This window comes from Dermacentor silvarum, chromosome 1 (genome assembly GCF_013339745.2).
Source record: "Dermacentor silvarum isolate Dsil-2018 chromosome 1, BIME_Dsil_1.4, whole genome shotgun sequence".
Taxonomy (NCBI): Eukaryota; Metazoa; Arthropoda; class Arachnida; order Ixodida; family Ixodidae; genus Dermacentor; species Dermacentor silvarum.
Window position 1 is genome coordinate 182,904,665 of NC_051154.1, and position 25,094 is coordinate 182,929,758.

The following is a 25,094-nucleotide window of genomic DNA, read 5'->3' on the forward strand; positions in this document are numbered from 1 at the left end:
TCATCGGCGCCTTAGGTGTCTTTCAGAGGAAATGATGTTCGAGCAAACTCAGGCCCCTGTATTATCAAACGATACTCGACTCGAAGCTCTTCCTCCACTGCGCCCAGTTGAGCACAACGCCGGCACTCGGCTGATGAAGACGCCACACTTCTCAAGAATTTCCGTGGATGATCACGAAGCGCGCGAGTGACTACTTCTGTCAAGGGCCAGCGCTGCGATCTATTTTCTTGAGTCGAGGAGCGACGAGTGAAAGAACGTTCTAGAATACGGGGATGAGTCGTACTGGTGACGCGAAGTAATTACTTGGACACCTTGCTTCAGAGCAACGGCAGTTATTATCTTTCAGTCAAAATGGGAAAGCGTTACTTCGGTTGATGATAGCGTTTATGTGCGCCGCGCGCCCGGCCGCGCGCCCGGGTAACACCCCTGTCAATCAAAAGGAATTGCGGCTGGCAACAGGCCAGTCGGAAAACTGGCCCGTTTCCTCTCCTATCACGGGTGGCAGCCGCTGTTGCTGTGCTGCATGTCATACAGGAAGTACGCAGGTCTTCAGCTGGGTTCACACGACACCCCGGATCCCTGATTCAATCAGCAGACTAGCGTGACGTGGCTGAGCTGTGACGAATCGCACTGCTCATCAACGATGTCCTCCTCGTGTGCGGCGGCACGTCATGCTCGACAGATCGCGTGAAACCATCTATGGCTGTGTTCTTCTCGCATATACCACGTTTTAGTTTTCGTTCTTTCCTGCTTACACACGACTGCAGAAATCGAAAAGTGTTAGCACACTGCTGTGCTAATTGGCTGCTCTTCCTATATACAGCGAAGCAGTTTTGTTCTATAGACATCTCCAAAATAATGAATAGGCTTAGAGGAAAGGTGGCAGCGGTTATTACACTCGATGCTTGTTTGGTATACCTGCTCCAAGCACAATATAATGCACCACCTATGCCACTTCACGGTGTGACTTGGGCGTCACACGTTGCACAAGCATTTTTCTTTTAATTTTTTTTCGGGATTTGTTATGATTTATATATAATCCGCGCAGGTGTAGAGGAAAGCCTCGTGTAATGGTATTTCATAACTTTTGTATCTCCTGTAATGCTCGTTACATTCGATCAACCAAAATGATAAACCAAGTAAAATACCTCACACAATTAAGCCGGCCGAAGTTCCGATATAGGGGCCTATCTTTCTCAAAGGCAGACGCGAGTGCGACGTGTGATAATTTTGTAGGAGATATCTAAAAATATAGTTTACTGGTTGTATCTGAGCACGGTTATAAATACAGTGGGCTGCATATGGGCCTGATTCTCGGTTGATCACTTTCGAGAATAAATGCATTCCAGTGCGATGTGGCATCCAGCTTCATTGCAGCGACAGGCATTCTGCCTGCTAGTTTGGCCGATCACTTCCCGAAGAAAATGGTATACCTCAATGTGCCATCCATACCGAATACGGCGACGACGCGCCTCTTGAAGCCTTCGTATACGTTTTCAGACAGCAAGCCTGGCATACCAAATGGCAGAAAGATAACCGACTTTCCCTGACCTGCGGGCACCTTCACCACTTTATACTTTCACGTATTTTCATGGACTCGCTGATCTTTCGTATTTTGGTCGCCAGCACGAATGAGTGTGTGGCTAGTTCTCTTGCCACGAATGAGTGTGTGGCTAGTTCTCTTGCCGTGCCTCGTTCTGTGCCTCACAGTACGTGTTTAGTAGCTTGCGTGCGCTCTTGTTGACCGAAGTTTTTCTTTTTTTTTCTTTTTTTATCTTTACAGCACAAGAACCCGTAGTTATCTTTCAGTATATGCTGAGCGCGCCGTGCTCGTATTCCGCCGCTACATTTTTGGGCACGTCTTTTGTCCCGCCACGCGAACTTTACAGCCAGAACAAGTGCATTGAGGCTCAGACCAATCCGACCTCTTACTGGGCACTTTACACCGTACAAGCACACCTGGTCATACCGAGCTTAATTCAGCAAGATTAGCGGTCAGCAGGCGCCACTTATAAAGTCGCGCGACTGGGCGACTGCTTTCAAATCGCTGGCCGTACAAGTTCTCAGTGCACTGTACAGATGCTGGTGACAGGTCCTACCACATGCACACAACAACAACAACAACGACGACGACGACGACGACGAAAACAAACAACAATTAATAAAAATAATAACTAATAATGAAGTCATAGTTTCGCTCGAAAGGCGAAGTATTGAGAGCAAAATGTTGACAGTAACTTTAGCTTACGCTAAAGAGGATGAAAGCGAAAGCCTGCGTGCTCACGGGACATTCATGAACTTTAACATTCTCATTCTAATGCGTTGTATTCCTATTACTTGTTTTCTCTTTATTTGTTCTCTTTTTTTCGGTCGCCTAGACATTGCCACTGGTTCTGCGTGGTTAATGTCACGTTAATACGGTCGTGGCTTTCTCTTTCTTTTTTGTTCGTCTAATTTCTTGTAGCGCAGGTAGAATGACAGGTACACGTGAAGGCAAATTAGACACACAGCGCTAACTTTCAACAGATTTATTTCCAGTTCTCGCAGGCGTACTTATACGCCTCAAAACGTCACAAGACATGTGTACATTGATCTGCAAATATGAACATAACCGGGAAAACCACAAGCAGACACTTTTGTAGCCACACTGACTATTTAGAAGGGTGTCCGTTCAACGCGAACAGAGGTAATCGAGATCTTTTATTGATAAAGAAATTGATGGCTTAGTCGCGCATGCGTCACCAAATGTGGCTATGTTCGTAGCTTCCACAGTCATTTCGAACTTGCTTCTGCTCATGATAACAGTTTCTTTAATGTGTCTGAGATGTCGCCTGAGACGTCACTTGAATTTTGGTGCCATAACGTCGGACGGTCGTCAGGCTTTTCATTTGAGTTATGTGCGAAGCTCAGCCGAAAACCAAAATGGGTAGCGTGAAGGGCGACTTCATTTTAGCAGAACGTACATGCGCACTGCCTCCTGCAGAATGCCAGTGAAATGTTGAACTTGATAATTTGCATTATCTGACTTCAATATGGGGGACCAGTCTGCCTTAAAAAGACAGTGATAAAAACCGACGTAATCCCCAGCGGCGAAACTATACTGCGGAGAGTCCGACTCTTTTGGAGCATTTTCTTTGAAGCCTTGTCTGAGTGTTGTCAGAATTGAAAGACAAGGGTGATACTTGTCGGATCGAACCAGTTTTCTGTCATCATGGGAGACACGTACGCTTTCCATGTTCGACAAACGTAAGTCCAATATGTTACCATGCGAGTTCGGCACGTGGTTCAACTGTTGAAGGTTGTTGAGAGAAGTAAAATCAAGGAGAATGGATCCTTTATATGTAATATAGTTATGAGAATGAGATATCGACAACTTGTCCCATTGTATTCCAGGAATACATTAAAATCTCCCAGTACTATGCAGTTATGCTTAGGGTGGGAAGTGATGATATTCTCAGTTGGTTGTAGACGCTCATGGAATAAAGATGGATTCGCCAAGGGTGATATTTAAAACGCCCCTAATAGTATGCGCTCTCCCTCGCCGCAGGACAGATCTGCCCATACAGGTTCGGGCACGGATTCCAAGTCCGCGCGCCGCAGCACGCAAGCGTACTATATATACGAACAGCAAATCAGGACTCCTCCTCCTATGCTCTTACCACCCTTGCTGTCACGGTCGCTGCGCGGTAGACGTGATAGTCAGGCGGAGAATAATGTGATGAGGATAAATGGGAAGAAAACCACGCCTCTGCCATAACTAACATAGAAGCGGATGAAAAGAAATTGCAACAAAATTCATTACCTTTTGTCCTCAGACCGCGAACATTTTGATAGTAAAAATTAAGATTTCTATTCATGATCATCATTGGTAATGCTTTCTAACTCACTTGCGTGAAGCAGACTGTCGCGGAGAGATCATTCAAATGGCAGGGCAAAGTGGTTGCTTGGGCTAATTAGTCCCGCAGGCGCAGAAATGTTCCTTCATCGGCGCAGACATGGAACGAGGCATACGAATCGCGCCTCCTCTTGAAGCGTTCACGGGCAATGGGCGTTGATGCGACGCTTGACGAGGTTTTAGGAGAGAGGCCTGGACACAAAAATGGCTTTCGGTCGCGGGGCGCTTTTAACCACCGATATTCCCTTGCTCTCCCCATCTCCAAGGCAGGTAGGCCGACGTTCTCTTCGTGTTGGCTTGGAAAGCTGGTCAACGGCGGCAGCCCTCGGCTACAGTGGCTAGATATACCTCGGCGAAGCAGTCTGGACGGTGGCAGCGTACGTTATCTTGGACGGGTGGACCGGCAGCGCAGCAGGAGAAGTAGGCGGCTGGCGCTCAGTGACAAGCTCATCGCGCAGGGAATTACGCACCTTGATAATAATAATAGTAATTGTGAACAAGGAGTGAACAACATGCGCCGTGTCGGTTGTGATGATTAAGCCTATCATACGCATCTCGCAAAAACGCCTTCTGCCACTGACTATAGTTTTCCATGCAGTGCCTGGCGCTTTTTAGCCTATGTTCGCATGGTTAACGCGCGTGGATTGTTCACTAAACGTGGGACTTGCGTTCAAGAGCTCCTCATCGCGCTGCCATTCAGAAGAAGGCAGTATAGATACCTTTAGAACCATGTTTTTCAAATGTCGAAGAAATTTCATTGAAAAAACTATATCAGAGCTAGCACAATGAAATTTGGAGGGAATGCTGTGAATGTCAAAGACAACGTTTGGGCCATCTTATAAGATGATGTGCTAATAAGGCTTATTGTGGGGGGAAGTTACCAGTTTTGCTAATTCCGCTTTGTATAACTCCAACAGGGCGTCGTTTCAGAACTATCGCCGGGTTTGTCGAGGTGAAGCTTGGTGGGAATAAAATGTGTATTCGGGGAACTTGTTCGAGAAATTTCGACGTTATTGGTGCACGGACAGTACCGTAGATAATTTCGAAAGTGCCGTTGAAGCCTTAACACGCTCCTTGAAATTAAATTTTATTATTGTTACTGACTTGCTGTAAGCAAACATCTAAACGTTTTAGCTTGAAACTTTGCACACTTATACTGGAGACTGCTTCGCCTCAACCTGGAAAAGCGCATTCCTTGGACGTTTGCCACGAGTCAGTACATTCATCAGCGCGCGCACCGACAGCGATCGAGCGTGTCATAGGCTGTGACGCCTTAAAAAGAAAGCTCGCGTCGAGGCAACCACAAACACCGCCACCCGTGGATGCGCTAATTACCGTGAAGATCACTCTATCTAACCCTGATCCTGAAAAGAGGGCCGTCACGCAGAGCACGCTAATTGAAGATAGGGGCCATCGTCTACCAACACCGTGGGAACAGCTTCGAGCTCAGTTTCCCAGGTGGCCACGCATATTCAAGAACGCGGGCGCGGGCGTGGTAGTGGTGGGTAAACTTTTTGATTCACGAGAGAATCATGTGATGGGGGGGAGCAGGACGACGATGGGCCCTCGGGCCGCTCTAGATGGCCGGGCACATCAATTTGTGCTTCGGCGACCCCTCTGGCCCAGCCCACTGTCCGAAGCTGTAGCTCCGGTTGCGAGCTGCGCAGAGCAGCCTCCCATCGCTCCTGGTGTTCTGACCCGGCCTCGCCACGGGGGCTTGGGGTGCGACATTGGAGGCGGGCCCAGCGGAACGGTGCGTCAACATGGGAGGGATGTTGCGACCGATTCAACGATTGTGATTGGCCGAGCTACCTTCATCAGATTCCCCAGTCCAGTCTCCTAGGGAAGACGACGCTATTAAAAGCGGAGACCTGCGGTGCAGTGGGGGTGGTTCTGACGTGTCCTGATGTGAACTCAGTCGTTTAATATTATCCTGATGGATTGCATGGGCTTCCGTACCAGAGGCCAGTCCAAATAATGTAAATTAAACCCCTTTTCCTTCATTCCTACTACCGGATGTACTCATCAATGGGCTTGGTGGATTCCTGGCCCAAACGCCACCTCGAGCCGCAACAAGAAATTCTACATATGAGAATAAACCGTTGAAAGTAACCTACAAGTTCAAAAGTGCTATCTTCAGAGCGTTAATTGTCAGCGGTCGTGCGTTCAAGGTCGCCGGCACTGCATGTCGCAACATCCACGCGTAGCTGTGGAGCTCGCGTACGCGCGGTGTGGAGTGGGCGCACGAGTGTTGCGAAACTTCTCACGGGAACCGAAAACGCCTCTTTGAGAGGTAAGTGCTGCAAGTCCTGCATACAAGGTCCCTCATGTGCACAGAGCCAGTCGATCCACCTGCAGGAGCCCTTGCAAGGTATCCTCAGGAAAGGGCGGCGCGCTCGCTGGACCCTCGCGGGCGCACACACACACGCACACGCACGCACGCACACACGCACGCACGCACACACACACACACACACACACACACACACACACACACACACACACACACACACACACACACACACACACACACACACACACGCGCACGCACGCACGCACGCACACACACACACACACACACACACACACACACACACACACACACACACACACACACACACACACACACACACACACACACACTTTTTATATGCTGTCGGCGAAGAACCAGAGAAAATTTCTTTATCTTTTTAGTTTTTTCGTGGTTGGACTGTCTTTTACGGCGGAAAGCTGCTTATGCGAAGTTAGCAGCTTTTTCAGAACTTGGGAACGTGCCTGCGTGTACGATATTAGCTCCATAAGAAATAAACTCAACATGAAGTCGGAAACATCGTCAACACACATCCCGCAAAGATCTGTTTTCACCCCTTGGCACGAACCGACGTGAAAGATTCGCTGCCCGATTCACGAGTGCGATGTCATATTTGCTGAGGCAGTTCCCCAGGTCAGGCTATAAGGGTGTTTCATTTTAGCTGCACCAAATTTTTAAAGATTGCCTGTGGCAGATAGCACAATTATAATCCTTGATCTTAACTACTCGATGAGGCAGCCATTACTTCCACGAGAAATGAATATTCCTAATTGAATAATTAACGTAATTACGTTAATTAACTTCTTAATTAATTAATTTACGGCACATCTTTCAATTTACGAATTATAGCTGCTGAGTTCGCAAGGCGTATCCACTTGGAACGAATTATCAGGACTGAACCAGTTTCAAGATATTAAAATTTTCAAAGTGTCCGACGAAATGCATAGGCGTTCCAGTTAACTTTGTGCTTCAATGCATAAAACAGCGTTTTCCTCAAAAAGTTAACTGGAACGCCCATGCATTTCGTCGGACACTTTGAAAATTATTATCTCGAAACTTGTTCAGTCCTGAGAATTCGTTCCAAGTTGATACGCCTTGCGAACTCAGCGGCTAGAATTCGTAGATTGAAAGATGTACCCTAAAATTAATTTGCGTAATTATGTTAATTATTCGATTAGGCGTTTTGATTTCTCGTGGGAGTAATGGCCGCCTCATCGAATATTTTAGATCAATGATTATAATTGTGCTATCTGCCCCAGGCAATTTTTAAAAATTTGGTGCAGCTAAAAATGAAACACCCTGTATATCTCGATACGAACTGCTTTTTCTTTTTTTTGGTCATGCAGAATTTTTTAAAATCGTCTGTAGCAGATAGCATAATTGCAATCCTCGAGCTGGATTAGTTACTGAAAGCGGCGTACATTACTTGCACGAGAAATCTAAATGCATCATCGACTAATTAACATAAATTTACCAATTATTTAAAATATACTTCACGGCATATATTGGAATTTAAGTATTCAGCCGGTGAGCTTGCAAAGCATATCCACTTGGAACGAATTCTAAGGATTTATCCAGCTTCTACATATGCGCCGTGAAACTTGCGGTAAGAATGCATATTTGTTCCACTTACTTTTTTAACAAACCACTGGTTTATGCATCCAAGCGCAAAAGTAAACCGGAACGCCCACGATTTCATTGCACCCTTTGGGAATGAATATATCGAAACTGGCGTCATTCTGAAAATTCTTTCCAAGTGGATACACCTTGCGAACTCACCGGCTGCAATTCGTAAATTGCAACATGTGCCGTAAGAGAGTTAATTACGAAGTTAACAGTGAATGTTTGTTAATTAGTCGATTATGCGCTTCGAGTTTTTGTGTAAGTAGCGCCCGCCTTTTGAATAGTCCAGCTCAATGACTAGACTTATCCTATCTGACACAGGTGGTTTATAAAAATATTGTATGATCTAAAAAAGAAGAAAAAATAACCACTCGGTATAGACACTTTTCACGGCGATCCCGTGGGCGCCGCCATGTTTGATCACGTGGTGACGCGTCCATCGCTGGCCTTCGTTGCCTCTGTGTTTAGAATGTATATGCATGACGCCCGGTGCGGCTCAGCAAATCTCTTTTTCGGAGGATATCGTAGACGGTGACTGGGTGGACGACTCGAAGCTTTGGCCACAGCTTCAGATTACATACATCTAAGCACATTCGGAGCTCATAACGCATCGTCCCAAACCGCGCGAGCAGCGCATATATACGGTGCTTGTACTAGAAGTGGGACTACAAATGTATTCCAATCTGTCCAAACTTTCCGCTTATGAATTAAATAAACTATTCAAGGTTGATTTTGATGCTCTATGCGCTTCTACTAAAGCCATTAAGTGTTTTATTGCGATAGCAATTATATGGACACTTGAACCGGATTTCTGCCGTCGGCGTCGTCGTCGCCGTCGTCGTCGCCGTCGCCGTCGCCGTGAGGTTCCCTATAGATAAAATCTTCGCCGCGCGCCGTATGCCCGAGAGGAAGCGTGCGGAGACGCGCGCTATCACGGAGAGCGAACGCACTCAATCTCCCACGCGCAAGCAAGGAAGCAGGAAGCCAGCGCCGGAGGGAGCAAGGGGGGGGGGGGGGGGCGCACTTCTCTGCCAACAACCGCGCTCGTCGCTCGCTCGCACCGTCTCTTATCTCCAGACGGCTCTGACCTTTAAGTGCATTCGCCGCTCAGTTTCCGTTGAAGCGATAGACCGCACGTACCTTCGCCCGCTGCGGCGTATGCTTGCTGCCAGCGTTTTGACAGTCGTTGCCTGCTGTCATTCAGTGTGATCTCTTCGTGTTTGTGCGCGCTCACACCACGCTTGTTCATTCAGTTCGTAATAATCGGGCCACATTTTCCAACGCACGCTACACACGCAATGCTGCCCGGATCGGCAGTGCAGCGCTACAGGTGTGTCCCTTCGCACGCGCTGCCCACGGGAAGCGCTTCTCATCAACACCACCGTTTCACACGCGCCTTCTCGTGGTCATCGAGTCTCTCTTCATGTCGGTATACTTACGCCGCAGCACACCTGCTTACTTAATCAGCTCATGTTTACTACAATTCATATTGCTACCAAAGCCGCTCACCTTACTTCGTATGACATTGCTGTGTTGCTATCGCATTCATTGCTTCGCCCTTAGGGCGAAACTGTGACATTTTTTTTGTCGGGACAAACTGTCCTAGAATAGTGGTGTTGTCTTTATTATTCGAATAAAAGTTCTTTTTGTTTTTCTTATTTGTCTATGGAATGTAAAACCATGTTCTTGTATGCAGGGGCGTAGCCAGGGGGGGGGGGAGGGGGGGGGGCTGATGGGGCTTCAGCCCCTCCCGAAATGTTTTTGTGCTGGCATGCATGCACCGCCGACGAAACCAACCACCGGCGCCGGGAATCATTCTGGATTCTGTCTACAATGTCTTTTCCACGCTCGAAAAGACATTTCGGCACGAACATTGCGAACTCGGGCTGGATTTCCTGGCAACGCCAGGAAATCCAGCCCGAGGCGTTCATTGTGCATATGTGACTGCATGTGACTTGCACCTGGAGTGCCCTCCAGGAGCCCCCTCCGAGCACAGTTTCGAGGTCTTTTCGATAGCGAGAGGGCGCGTTGCGGCATCTCGCAGCGACCGCGGAATCTACGGAGCGCATGGATTTCCATTCCGAAACTTTATGGGTATAAAGTTTTCATAAACTTTTGACGCGAGAGGTGCACTGACATTTCCAAAGGCGTGGTTTAGGTTTTCAATTCTGGAAGTTTATGGGTTTAATGTTCTTATAAACTTGGGCCAACATGCGCGCGCACTGGAGCTCTCGTGTCCAAGCCGTTCCAGAGATGGAAGCACGCGCTCGCAATCTTTCACACACACAAAAATATTAAATATCACATTGATTGTCAGCTGACAATTTTTTCCAAACATTTTCAGGAAGCACGCCCAATGTGATCGATAAGCTGGACCAGGGCAGGCAAAGTAAAATAAGAGAAAACAGAAGAAAGTTAACGGGCATATTATTGAAGCAGTTCATTTCTGCGGGCGACAAAGTCTGGCTCTCCGCTGTCATAGGGACAGTGGTCCTTTGGATTTAAGCAAAGCCCCCGATGAAAATACTGGTATTTTCAGAGCGCTTCTTCGCATGCGAGCTGATTGTGGAGATACATATCTGAAGAACCATTTGGAAAGTTGCCCCAGTAATGCCTCGTATTTAAGCCCACATGTACAAAACCAAATTATAGAAATTTGGGGTGAAATTATCAAAGAAAGTCTAGATGCAAAAGTAAACGCTGCAGGCTGCTTCGTCATACTTGCTGACGAAACGACGGATATCGCTGGAATCTAACAGCTTACTGTTTGTGCAAGGTACCTAAACAAGGATGTCAACGACATCGAAGGAGTGTTTTTTTTTTTTTTTTTTCGGGTCTGGCACCGGAATAGATGCCCTCTCTCATTGCGACTGCAGGTTCTATGTAAATGTGTACAAACTGCTGCAGACTCTAGTCACCCTTCCAGTGGCCACTGCCAGCGCAAAGATATTTTTTAACATGTGATTACTAAAAAAACTACTTGCGCTCTACAATGTCTGAGGAATGCATGGTTAGGCTGGCGCTTCTATACGCCCACAGAGACGTCGGCATCAACGTGTCCCAAGTCATTGACCGCTTGGCTAAACTTCCCCACCGAGTGAAGTTTGTCCTTTAGATAGCGAAGCAGCAAAAATCAATGCAAATAAACAGTTCTGTTCCTTCAGATCCATAAGCTCGTAAATATATGACTGTTGATTAGCTTTTAAAACCGCAGAAATTTTCGCCGTTTATGCTAACAGTTGTGGCTTTCGTTTGGCCTTTTCTTTCCTTTTTAGCTACCTGCTTTTGCTTTTTTTTTTGTTTTTTTTATCCGAAGCAATACCCTTCTTTAATTTTGGGTGCACAATATTTGTTGCCGCTCTGCAGGCAGTTAAATTGCATATTTTCGTACTGATTTCTGCATTATGCATTATTATTCTGTTATTAATTCTACCCATATGGTGCTGTCGCGACCGCCGCATGGTCCAAGTACATATCACGATTTCTGCTATCATAGTTTTGTTCTTGCCTGGATCGTCTCTCTTTCTATGCGGAAAGTTTACTACCTGTGACTGGACAACATGTTTATTTGTCTTGTTTGACGCATTATATACAGTGACGTTTGCTTAAATACGTAGATTTATTGGGGACTTATGCGTATATACTTAAATATCTTGTTGCGAGGTTTTGTGTATACAAGCAGTGAACTTGGTTTCACGCGACACTTTCTTGCCCTTTATCAAGTTGTATCTTCGCATTTGTACATTCCAATCTGTCTTCGCATTTCTAATGTATACATATATATATTGCAGAACTCCTGCTTTTTAAATGTACTCACTGTTGCGACTACAATCTCGGTGTAATTACAATACACGACCGGTAACAGCTGCTCCTGCGCAATCTATTGCAACGAAGGACAGCGTCATTGAGGTTTTTCCCTGGCCGTTGCACAGGTACAAAAATGTAAACAAGGTTATTGAATGACCGAGATTCATCAAAATATTTGTCATCAACTTGTTCTTTTCAAGACCTTTACGTTTTTCATATCAGCTGCATGCACTGCTTTGCTGGTTTTGAACTGATATAGTTCTAAAGTTCGTGTGATATTTTCTTTACTTATTAAATAGACAAAAAAAAAACGCGGGAGCATTGATATAAGTTATTTCTGCCACAATTTTCGGGACATACAAAAATATTCTTTTATGAAAAAAATACATATTTTACTTGAAAGTGCGTTCAATAATTCGTTTGCAACATCTAATATACAATGGCATTGACAATGCAGTTATTATTCATGTATTTGATCCCTCGACAAATTCTATAAGGAGGAGGCCGCACTGCAACGTGTGCCCCCCTAGAACAAAATTTCTGGCTACGCCACTGCTTGTATGCATATTGACTGTGATCACTGTTCTAAGTATTTGTCATCCATGAACGATGTTCGTTCGCCGCGACAGCTGTTTACTGCCATGTAATAGGGAGTCGGGACCTCTGTCAAGTCGCTGCTGCGACTTTTAGTCCTGTCCCCTCCTTTTTGACGAAGGAAAACAAAATGGAATGAATTATTAAATCAGGATAAGTGTGTTTTGCTTTTGGTTCATTATTTGGCTAACACTTTGAAGCAGCGGCTTGTCATGTTTCTGACTCCGTAAAGTTCCTTGGTGCGGTCACTATATGATTGTTAATTTTTCTGCCTAATCACTCGCGGGTGTGCTCAGTTGCAATATGTTCTTGCTGCGCACGAGGCTTCGAACGTAGATGTTCTGTACTTTGTAATAGCTTGTAGAAAAGACGTATTATCGCTTGTCACTCGCTTATTCTGTGTACCGTCACGAAACGTTCAACTTCGAGCATTCGTGCGTTGTCGGTGTAGTCGCCGTCACGCATGCTTCGGTGCATTGACTCAAGTGTGCGCCCATTTAGTTATTCTTAATTGATACGCGGGCGATAGAACGGGCATACGTTTGGGCGTGTGAGTTGGGGCGGATGTGCGTAGATAACGCGCGAGAAGTTTACAATGCCAGGAAGCGGCACTACTCCCATTGTCACTGGGTAACGAGTGGTGCTGCACTCTTGCCGATGTTACGGGGTTGAAGTCCTTTCTTTGGAGGTTAGCGATACAATGCTGGCGGAAAAGTGAACTTCCTATCCTCGAGAAAAGCCGTGCAACGCGAAGGGTGGCCGGCAACACAGGCAGTCCTTATGTAGCAGCGATCCGTGGACTTGGTCAAACACATTAAATCCATCCTTTAATATACCAGTCACCATTTTTGCAGCCGACTACTGCACATGTCTTCCCTTTACCGTTCCACATTTTGCAGCATAAATGGATCACAGTGCGTTAGCGAACACCCACTTGCATTTCCGACAGCTGATCGCGCAGGGCAGAAGCGGCAGTGGGTTCGTATCCTTGCGCTTTCGCTGAGGCAACGTGCGGCGCGCCGCCGAAAGCGCCATCTCGTTCCCCTAGAACAAACTGCTCCGCGAGAAGGGTCTATATTAAATATGAGTGCTGCGTGCAAGGCTCGCAAGCAGGGCAGCGATAGGAGTGAAGCAGGAAAGTCTGACAGCGCCTGTACGCCATATCGAGGGAAGGATATGGCACTCGTCGCCGCCCCTCCAGCGCCAGGGAACGCCACCTTCACAAAGACGTCTCAGTCATCTAGAGTCGAAAGTGAATAAAGTTTTCTTCGTCTAACATGCTATAGAGTGACATGCCGTGGCTTTTGCTTGTGTTGCGGGTAGAAGCATCGGAAGGTCCTGGTAGATTTGAGGAAGAAGAGGGGGAGGTGTTACGAGAAGAGGTAACATCCGCCACAGACCAACACCACCTAGAAAAAGTCTAGGTGGTGTTGCACAGACCCCCTGCTGCACTGTCCAGCATAAGCGTCATTACGGGAAATGATCCTGCAGAATGGAGACGAGCATTTCTTTCATTGTGCCTCAAATTTGACCGTTACAATACTACCGCTATCAATCGTGAGTGGCAGTATTGTAAATAAACAACTGATTAAGTAAACTGAACACTACAGTTTCAAAACTAACGACGCCCCTCCTCCCATTCACCCCGCGCGCGCGTTTTCTTCTTTTTCTCGCCCCGAACCCGTGCGCGCTTGCTGCAAGCACTCTGCTCGCTTTCGGGACGAGAATTTGTAAGCGCGAGAACGTACGCATTTATGTTTACTTGTTTTCCGTCTCGTTTTTACCAGGAAAGAAGACGTCATGCCATGAATATCCTTAAAGCGAACCCTTCCGCGGAAGAAACGAGCGCCCCGTCGTTACTCGTCGTGACTCAGACGTTGAAACTGCGTGTTTAGTTTCGACGCATACGTTTATGACGCCAGAACAAGTCGCCAAAACGAGAATCCGAGGAGGAGAGGCCGCTTGTGAGCTGCCATAACCGTTGCGCAAATACCGTCGAGTGAGGGACGTGAAGTGCCACACCGCTGACGGCCGTCGCAAGCGCTCCCGGTGGCTTCGTGGGCACGTGTCGAATCGCATGTTTCTTGGGGGGGATTGGATGGAGCGGCGAAAATACGAGAGGAGGCGGAGAATAAGTCGACCTTGACGAGGCGGCCAGAGGATTGGGCGCCTGGAGGTCTTCCTCCGGCGCTTCCGAACCGGTTCGAACATGGACGGCTTATAATGAAAGATGCGGCGCGTGTCCAGCACACTGTCTCGCCCGCGGGGATAGCGCGAAGAAACGCACTTTGAGGATTGGTCTTCAGCGAGCAGGACTCTTCACGATGAACGGCGGAACGGTGAGTGCGCTTTGTGGTTTTGCATATAAGCTCTCCGTCATCTCCGCTTCCAGCGCTGACAGCGATGCCCAGCACTGCAGGCAGAGAGTGCATTGAGTGGCACCGAGGCAGAATTGGGGAAGAAGGGCTTTCGAGCTGTCTGGCACTAGGGTGGCAAGTTTCGGTGCGAGTTTCGCACTTCTGGTGCTTCATATAGCCCGGAAAGCCGACGGGTTAGAGTGACAAAGCAGCTGTCAACAGCCACTGTAAAAGTGTTCAAAGTAGATTTGAACAGAAGAGTAAAAAAAGTACCAAGCACATCAAATGCGAACAGAATATGGAACGAACTTTGTGGCGCCTGAAGCTTTGACACGATCTCACTGAATGTTCATTTTTTAATAGATGCCATTTAACGGTGCTTGGTATTTACTCACAACACAAAAGAAAACGCAATTGCACTCTGCATGAACGACGAGCTCATGCAGGATAATTAAGAAACATGTTACGTTTTGCCCGCTATCTACTCTTTATTGTAATTTAGTTGTAGCCGCTGGCTGGTATCTTACCTTTGTACGCATATATATATATATATATATATATATATATATATATATATATATATATATATATGCAGTTGTGGATTCGTCTCCCACCGGCGACAAGTTATCTTTACGTCCACTTTCACTTTCCATTTTCCTCATTATTTTCTACATTTCAATTTCAATCACAGCTAATTATCCCTATGCTTTCTTTGGCTTCATTTCCTGTTGGCATTACAGGTCGTGGTATACATCTATATATATATAGCCCGCTGCTATGAAATTCGTAGCATGTGTCCAGTATAGCCAGCGTTAGCACTTTCACTCGCCGTTCTCAAACGTAGCCACAGCTGAGAAAAAAAAAAAAAAAAAAGACTCTGGTAACTGGTATAACACCACGGTGAGTCGCTTGCTCAGCGAAGATACCGCGCGCTCGGAGGGATACGTTGCAGAATTGAGGGCCGACAATTGCTACAGTATCCATAATTGCCGTCGCGTAGCAGCCGGCACATGATCTACTACACTAAATATGAATATTAGGTAATTTGTAAATTGCGCTTCTGCAACAGAAAAGCAGCCACTCCCACCGTGAGAGGAGGTTTAGCCAGAAACGCAAGAAAACAAAAGGCGGGTGGTGACTGCCGTGACGTCATGGATTTTAACAGTATCTACTTGGCTATATAGTAAATCGTTTGTGAGTAAAAAAAAAAGTGCTACATATTCTAAATAGGGGTGTGCGAATGTTAGAAATTTCCAATACGAATCGAATACTTCTTGCTATTCGATTCGTATTCGATTCGAGAATTCATTATTCATCCAAAGAATATTCGTTTCTATTCGAATACAACAAATAAAAGCTCTCATTGAAGGTTAAGGGGGAAAATAATAATAAATTATTTTTAAAAAGCTGATGCAAGGATTTCTCCGAATGATTCTGCTAAGAGAGCCGCGGTTGTTGCGCCGAGGCACCAGATACTGAGCGAACAGCATGAGGAAGGTGACTTTTGTTAATTGTTTCACAGTGATTCGTAGGAATATACATTGCTTTTAGGCAGCCGACGAGTTGTCTCGATTTAAGCAAAGCAAATTATTATTTTCTTCTCTCACCATGTTTGCATTCGTTTAAAAGTATGTGCGGTTCAATAGTATTACACTAATCTCTTTCAACGAACACAACGCGTACATATTGCTACGAGGTGCTGCATGCAGTAGCGAACGATGATGACAGGAGTGACGAAGACGACGATCGCCTATAGTCACGCGTATGGGCTTCATCTTGTATGCCTGTCTTCTGCCCGTTGTATATATCTTGTAAATGTATTGTCAAGCGTCTTTTCTCCCCGTAACATTTCGGTGGAGAGCGCGGGTTTTTCAAGTATCAAGACAGATTTACGCAGCGGACGCTCCTTGGCTGCATCTACAATGCCAGCTCAAGGCGGGGACGAAAATGCTTCGGGCAGATCACCAACCATGCCTCAACCAACCGCCGACAACCACCCCGTCGTCTTCGTCAGTCCTGTTATCATCGTTCGCTATACTGCAGCGCTTCGTAGCAATGGGATGAGATGCTGTTACCGCGTTCAGAGTTTAGACTTGCCAACCTCAGACTTTAAGATGTACAGCAGTCGAAGCCAAGAAATTCTAAAGTGTGGTGAACAATCGCAGACTTTATTCTGTAGGGACGCTGTGATCAGGCACTTGCTCTGCGTCGTGTACAAACGCAAATATTCATTAAGTTTAGTCACAAAATATTCAGGCGGTGGAGACAGAAATTTCGGTTGCCGTCGTACGTTGGCATATATGTGGAGTACTATTTATGTGGTCCGAAATGTCATGATCTGCAAGTTGGGCCAACGGCTGTATTTACATACATTTGAAATCGATTGTGCCCTAATGTGTCATATAAACATCGTCAAACGATTGTGGTTGCCACAATCGCGAAACAGCTCTAAAAATCGGATATGTAACGATAAAGTCGTATAAGCAGGCAGGTATACAGGCGTGTTTCATTAGTGCAATGAGATGGTGCACCGGATAGTATATACAAACTCTTCAGTTGACCAGACGTTCAGGCGTGAACGGCATATTACAGGCATGCACCAAATGATGTAAATGAGCTATCTCTTTTTTTTTTTTTTTTTGCCAAACGGACTCCACGCAAACTTTATATTTCACTTTGTTTAGAAATGACAAAATATTCGATATTCCACATTCGAGGGTCGTTTTTGCCCAAATAATCGTATTCAATTCAATGTGGTAATTTCACTATTCGAAGACCACTAATTCTACAGGAACCCGAGGCACTCAACCTGGGTAGTTTCGATAACGTTTCCTGTGCCAACTTTTCCTGCGTTCCGTTTTAACCAGCGTCGTAGAACCGATGATGGCGAGAACTGAGCAAGGAGACGGTGCAGGTCGGAGATCGCCAACTAACCGCGATAAAGCGTTGACGACGATCGGGTGAGTACGTGCGCTGTCGATTTAGCCAATTTCATTCTCTTAGTCAAGACTAGTCGCGCTGCCAACTCGCGTAGTGCCTTTCGCCGCCGCTATGATATGACAGTGTCAGTATATACCGTTCAATTTATCACATTCTGCACCGATCCTATAGATGTACTGCGCGGTCGGGTTCTGTAAAAACTGACCGGGAAAACACTGAGGAAGCTAGAGGGGACCAGTGTGTAGACGGCTTAGCGAAAAGAAATCACAGTAGAACACAAACAGCTGCGGCTGACGCCACTTTTCTAACACGATGTAGTGTGAAGGACTCTCAGATTACACTCCTCCCTGCAATCAGTCCAAGATATATTTTTTTAAATATTTAATAAAATGCGATGTGAAATTTTGGTCTTACGAACAGCTTAAAGGCAATTGAATCGTGTGCGTCGATGTTTTCTAAGATGTCGCACTCCATTGCAAATCCTGGTTATTGAGCATCTTTGGCACGCGGAAAAGATGCTCGCAGCGTGTGTCTAGGAACTTTCCTTCGAAAAAAGTGTGTCGTACGTATGCAGCGCAAGTCTTTTGATATCTTCCCTACGATCCGGATGAAATGTTCAATTTGCCGGGAAGTTTCAATAGGCGAAACCACAGGTCGCTGGGACAAATGCAATTTCCTGAAAATAAATTCAGAGCAGCGCGCCACACCGGTTCAGAACGGTTGCGTTGCTTTGCTCTGAACCGTTATGAACCGGTTAGCAAACGGTGTCAGAACGTACAGTTCCATTGTTCAGGCTCAGTTCCAAAATGGCGGAACACGTTTCGGTTCGGGCTTCAATAACCTCTGCAAGGCCACGGCCGCAGTATTTCAAAAAATAATTTAAGAAAAAAAGGTGCGCGCCGCGGCGGATGACACCGTTTTCAGCGCACGCGGCCGGCCGCACCTTCTTTTTTTTTATCTTTTCTTTTTATCCAGCGGCCGTGGCAAGGCCTTCAGGGCACCCATGGTGCTTTGATATTTCTCACTGACGTTCATACTGGCCGCTGACCAAACGCACTTGCTTAGTATGCGGTGCTGAAAAGCAGCCTTAAATTGGAAAGCCGGTAATCAGATTCTGCTTATAAACAGCTGGACCACCGCGAGAAAAGTGTGCTTTTGAACAGGAAAAGAGGAAGCACCGCTCGCGTGTGTCATCTGCTCTTGTCTTGTTCAAAAGCGCCGTTTCTTTGCCCAAGTATATATATATATATATATATATATATATATATATATATATATATATATATATATAAACGAGAAAAAAGGGAACCGAGGGGCCCGGTTTTTATTAATCATATCATAAGAAGCAAACAATCAATGACACCAAGGACAACACAGGGGAAATAACTTAATTGTACTTAGTAATTGAATTAAAGTAATGCTAAATTATAGGAAATGAAAATGGATGAAAAAACAACTGTCCGCAGGTGGGGAACGAACCCACGTCTTCGCATTACGCGTGCGATGCTCTCACCATTGAGCTACCGCGGTGCCGTTTTTCCATCCACTTTCTGGGGTATTTATGTTTTTACAACTAGAACTGAGTGGTGGTAAGACTCCCAGGGTTAGTTCTAGTTGTAAAAACATAAATACCCCAGAAAGTGGATGGGAAAACGGCACCGCGGTAGCTCAATGGTGAGAGCATCGCACGCGTAATGCGAAGACGTGGGTTCGTTCCCCACCTGCGGACAGTTGTTTTTTCATCCATTTTCATTTCCTATAATTTAGCATTACTTTAATGCAATTACTAAGTACAAGTTATTTCCCCTGTGTTGTCCTTGGTGTCATTGATTGTTGGCTTCTTATTATATATATATATATATATATATATATATATATATATATATATATACACATGAACCGACCGGCCCAAATTGGCATTCTGTCGGACCATCTGCAACTGTCTAAATGCACCGCCCCCCGTATATTGCAGGTTCTTCTGGTGGCCCTCTTGGCCGCAGTCGCCTGCTGGTCGGAAGCCGCCGACCCCGTACAGCCAGCGCCACCCTCTCCTGCCGCCGCAGATGCCGGCCAGGAGGAAGGCGTCGAAGGGCGGACCCTGGGCAAACTGCTCAGGCACCTGCACAACAAACGGCCCAGCCGCATCGGCTCCCTTCTGCGCGGCCACAAGCACAACCGCGACGGGTACCAGGTGCCGCTGGGTGGCGCCCACTATGGCCACGTGGAGGGCGGCCAGCAGCACGGCCACCAACAGGCCGCGCAAGGCTTCAACCAGGGAAGCCAGGCCTTCGAGGGACAGGACAAGCACAAGAACGTGCAGGGATTCCGCGAGACCAAAGGCTACCGCACCGAGATGGGATTCGAGGAGACCAGCTTCAATCGATACGGCTCGGGCACGGGAGGTTTCCAGGGCGGCTTCAACCAGCACTCGGCCGGCAAGTTCCAGCAGCAAGGACAGCAGCAGGCGGGTTTCGTGGCTGCGCCCGGCTACGGTGGGCGCTGACCTCTGTACGCTTCCACGATAAAGAATTATTTATTATCACAGCATCACTCCATCTTGTAGTGATATCTTGTAGTGATACCACCGCGTCCGCGCGGTCACAAGCTTTTTCATCATATGCCACGGTGGGCATAGGGCGTATTCACCGGGGGCGGCGGGGGCCCTCCACACACATACACTTTTGAAAGCGGGCGCTTTCGGCTGCACGCTGGAAAATCCACCAAAATAACAGCCGAGGCCAACTTGTGGTTCTGAATGCATTAGCCACGTAAGTAATGCTTTTCTTTATTACGTATCCCCTGTATGGACAGCGAGGATTGTCTTTCGTGGCTCGCCGCGAAGAGCTGAAGCGGACGACGAACGGAGCAGCGTGTATGGCGCACACGCTGGCATTGCGGAGAAGGCTGACACTGGGTAGTTTCCGCCATAACAAATTTCATGTTGCGTTCTGGCATCATGCACAGTTTTTTGGACCGCCTAATCATATTTGAAAACAGGAAATTAGCTTGCTGTATATTTGACCTAATGACGAGGGGGTGGGGGGTCTTGTTCAGTTATTATCATCAGCCGCGACCAACGATGGCGTGCCTTTTGGCATGAAATTGTTTATATATATATATATATATATATATATATATATATATATATATATATATATATATAAGTCGAGAGGCTGTCGAATTTCATTGTGTAATCACTACTTATCCTAGACATGTTGGTGAAAACGACCTTCAGGAACGACGACGGATGGGCGAGTTGGTGACTAATCGTTTTGGCAGTGGTTGTCCTGTGCGGTATTTCTGCTTTGTTGTGTCGTGTTGTTATATATTTTGCGTCAAACGTTAAGAAAAAATAAACGACATTGTCGAATGTGCAGAGCCATTACAATACCATTACAACACTGCCTTAAATTTTTTCTATCGGAATGTGTCACTTTTGACGTTGTCTATCCCGTTTTATTTTTAGGCTGTTTCAACATAAGAATTACACTAGCACACATTCCCTGGCACAAGCAAAAGAAGAAGAGATTTCGTATTTTGAGGAAATTGGGGCCACTTTTTGGGTGGCATATATCGAAAGTTTGAACAATGCAGGTTACGTATGTGCTTTGAAAATAATGAAAATACCTGCTTTTCTCCAACCTTTATGCGTTAAACAAGGCATTTAGTTGCTTTTCCTAGGTAAACTGTACCAGGAACGGTGTGTATATTTCGTTGAAGTAGGAACCATGTACTGAGCGACGAGCGATAAATGTTTAGCCTGCGTTGGTCCATGCAGCCTTTGTAGAAAGTTCCGTATTCAAGCGTTCCGAGGTTATTCAAAATGTTTCCCAGACTCCCAAAACAAATGCACGAAGTACGAACTTGAAGTTACATGTAAATAGGGAGAATTTTCAATGTAATTCTGTTGCGGTACTATCACGCACGTGCTTAAAATGTACCGTTGTAAATAATTACTGAATTCCCTCGTTTTTCCGCTATCATTGTTCGTCATATATACGAGGCTCGCAGTTTATTTCTCCAGTGTCTCCGGTTGAACTAAACAAGGCACCTTGTTTATGTTTGGGGACAAATAGGGGCACAGTATGAGTATGTGTAGGCAACGTTCCAAATAGGCGGGTTAAATGCGACTTTTAAAATAGACTATGTATGCAACTGGTAAAGAGCGTTATCTGTGTTTTACGACCGGCGTAAAACTTACAACGCTGCCCTGGCATCATTATTACAAGCGAGGTCAAATTTTGCGAACATTGGCGGAACGTTACGCCATGATTGTGGGCTACGTTAAATGCGTGTTCATCAAATACAGCCTTCGCAAAAATGTTTTGATGCGAAAGTGTCTTTCTTCTTCTTTCTGTGGTTTTACGTGCCAAAACCAGTTCTGATTATGAGGCACGCCGTAGTGGAGGGCTCCAAATTAATTATGACCACCTGTGGTTCTTTAACGTGCACTACAACGCAAGCACACGGTCATTTTTTCATTTCGCCTCCATCGAAATGCGGCCGCCGCGGCCGGGATTCGATCCCGCGACCTCGTGCTCAGCAGCGCAACGCCTTAGCTATAACTGAGCCACCGCAGCGGGTGATGCGAAAGCGTCAAATGGCTCATTGAGCGAAAAAGCCTCGCGTCTGTCGTACGTAGCAGCGAAACGAAGGTCCCAGTGTCCTTGGCTGCGACGCCACGGCACGAGCGCGCCTCGACTGAGCAGAGTGGGCGAACCTGCTGCCGCACTATCGCGCCAGGTGTTGCGTGAGGGGAGAGGCTATCGCCGCGACGCCACGTCACCCTCGCTCTCGGAAGCCTGTTTTATCCGCGCGTTCCTTGTCCGCGCAAGCTCTCGCTTCGTTCTAAATGCGCCTAAAAGCGAAATCAAAACGCGCCACGCGTCTCAGCGCACTCGCTTGCCCCGCTAGGAGTTCATAACTCGTAGGACCGCTCAGAGGAATTCAATTAGACATTATCATTGCGATAGCAATTATATGGACACTCCAAGCGCATTTTTGCCGTCGCCGTCGGCGTCACCGTGAGTTTCCGTATAAAGTCGAACGGCGATAAAACCGTCACCGCGCGCCGTACGCTGTGTGCGAGTGAAAGCGTGCGAGGGTGAGCCGGCAACCGCAGCTTAATCTGGCGCTGAGCCGAGCTCCCTCAAGGGCTGTAGAAGATAGCGCCAACCTTCATTTCTCATAATCAAACCACTTATTAGTAATCTGGCACGCACGAGAGAGAAAGGCGGCCGGAAGCGCGCGCGGTCTTCGTTCGCGCGCGAGGCACGGGTACAGTGTCTAGCACGGGGAGGAGGCGACGTAGAAGGTGGGGGGGGGGGGGGGGGGGTGCACTCTGCTCTTGCGGCTGCTGCGCACGAAGCTGCCGCGCGGGCGCCTATATTGAAAGTAGAGTGTACTAGACAATGAGTACACTCTACTTGAAATCGATCTGCGATGTGGCCGAAGTGTGCGCCCGCGGGGGCCTCATCTTCAAAGCGAACTGCGATGGGTACAAAGTGCATGCGTGCCGGCAGCTTCGTATGCGCTGTGCTTTCGACGTTTAGTTCGCGTTGAAGCGAGAGCCTGCGCGAAGGTCAATTTGCTCGCTGCCGCTGGCGCGCTTTCTCATTCCAGAGTCTTGACGAGTTTCTGCGCTCATCGAGCGAGATGTGTTCATGTTTAGCTGTGCGCGCGTGACACCGTGCTTGTTTATTTAGTTAGTAAGCGAATATTTAGAACTTTATACGGCCGACAAAACTACTATCCTTACGTCTTATAGCTGTCTACTAATTTGCTATCGCAATCGATGCTTCGCCTTTTGGGCGAAACTGCGACATTTTGCTTTCGCATTCACAATTCATAAGTGCTTAGGTGCCCTCGGATTAAAAAAAATTGAAAATCTTAAGCAAGCGTTCGAAATTGTCAAGCTGCCGTTATCAGCTACGTTTCCAAAATTTTCAAGATAACTCATCATTTCACAAACTTTATACCTAGAAGGAATGGTCGCAGCTTAAGTGCAATGATCGCGAAGTTTTAACGTTTCTGGCTTATTTAGAAGCGTTACAAATAATTATGAACCATCGTTTTTTGGGGGCTTCTTATGCGTGATACGTATATTAGGTTCGCCTGGTGTCCTCAGTGAACTAAACGAGGCAGCTTGTTTATGTTTCCTGACAGTAAGACCGAGGTAATTGGGGCTGTGGTAATAAATTACGCATCCAAGCGCTCTAGAGCATTATGAGTGTGTCTAACGAACGGGGAAGAATTTATCCCGTTGATATGGCAGAACTACAAATGCCACCGAGGTTAAATTTAGCAAAAATGGGTGCATCGCTCTGAAAAATCTCTGTACGAAGGTAAATAGTTGGATCAAACACAACTTAATTTTGTAAAAAATTACAATGTCTTAATGAAGTTTTAGAACGTGTGATACGGCCGCTATCAGTCGCTTCCCATTGTCCCGACATAGCTGTAGGTTACAACATATTGTCACAAGACGCGAAGAACAGCACACAGGACGACGGTGCGACAACAAACACAAGCTCTATATTCAGAGGCTCAAGAATAATTGGTATGGTATGGTATGGTATGGTATGCCTTATCTGATGGCGCATACCCACTGCGGGGGATTGGCCAAGATTTGGATGGAATTAGGCAACCTTTGTTAATACTAAAATTGGTAAAGCTAACTGGAGAAAATTAACAAAAATAAAATTTTTAAGAATTCAAGAAAATCTATTTGAAGCACTTATACGCGTAAATTCCTCCACGGCTGAGCAAATATTCCTGTGGCCCTTTCCAAAAGAGGAGGCTCCTAAAGAAAGGATATTTAGAATAGAAAAGCCTAAACCAAGCTGCGTAAATGTTGATTCTAGAATATGTTGATTCTAGAATTCTAGAACAGCGGCAGAATATGAAAAAATGATCTATTGTTTCATCTTCTTCACAGAATGAGCACAGAGGGGAGGGCACCAGACCAGCCCTGTGACGATAGAAGTTTAATATTGGTACTCGACAACGTAATCGGGTAAAGATGACTTCAGTTTTTCTAGTGTGAAAGGAATTTTTGGGCCAAGGGAATAGGAGGTGTCGATATTCTGAGAAATTAGCTACAGCTGGGTTCAAAAAGTTTTGAATAATTGAATATCTGGCCGCGCCAACTTTATCCTCTTCGGAGAGAGACATGTTTGCTCTTGTGTCCATCACTTCGTTGTCTTTTTTAGTCGTGACAGCCTCCCCTCCAAGAAAGCATCGTCCCGATGCTTTATCGTGACGATGAGAGGATCTGCCTACGCGTATGCTGCGGTGATTTCATTCAGACAAGTAAGATTCATCCGGACGACGTGCACAATCTCCGGTGTATGCCGTCGACGCCTTGAGGAATGTGGGCTATCGGAAACGACTTTATAGTTGACGTCAGAGAGACATCGGATGACTTTATACGGGCCGAAGTACCACCTAAATAGTTTCTCTGAAAGGCCACGACGGCGAACAGGAGTCCAGACCCAAACTCTCTCTCTCCACTTTTCGGTGGCGAAGGTTATAGCGCCCTGCATCGTACTTTTGCTGCCGACGAATG

At 46.5% G+C, this 25,094-nt stretch overlaps 1 protein-coding gene across 1 annotated transcript; it reads left to right on the forward strand.

The window, feature by feature from the left end:
• Positions 1–14,406: 14,406 nt before the first annotated feature.
• Positions 14,407–20,069, forward strand: LOC119436501 (uncharacterized). The gene is made up of 2 exons (XM_037703364.2): positions 14,407–14,569; positions 19,500–20,069. Exons 1-2 carry the CDS (start codon positions 14,555–14,557, stop codon positions 20,028–20,030), a joined length of 546 nt encoding a protein of 181 aa, XP_037559292.1. The 5' UTR covers positions 14,407–14,554; the 3' UTR covers positions 20,031–20,069.
• Positions 20,070–25,094: the final 5,025 nt, after the last annotated feature.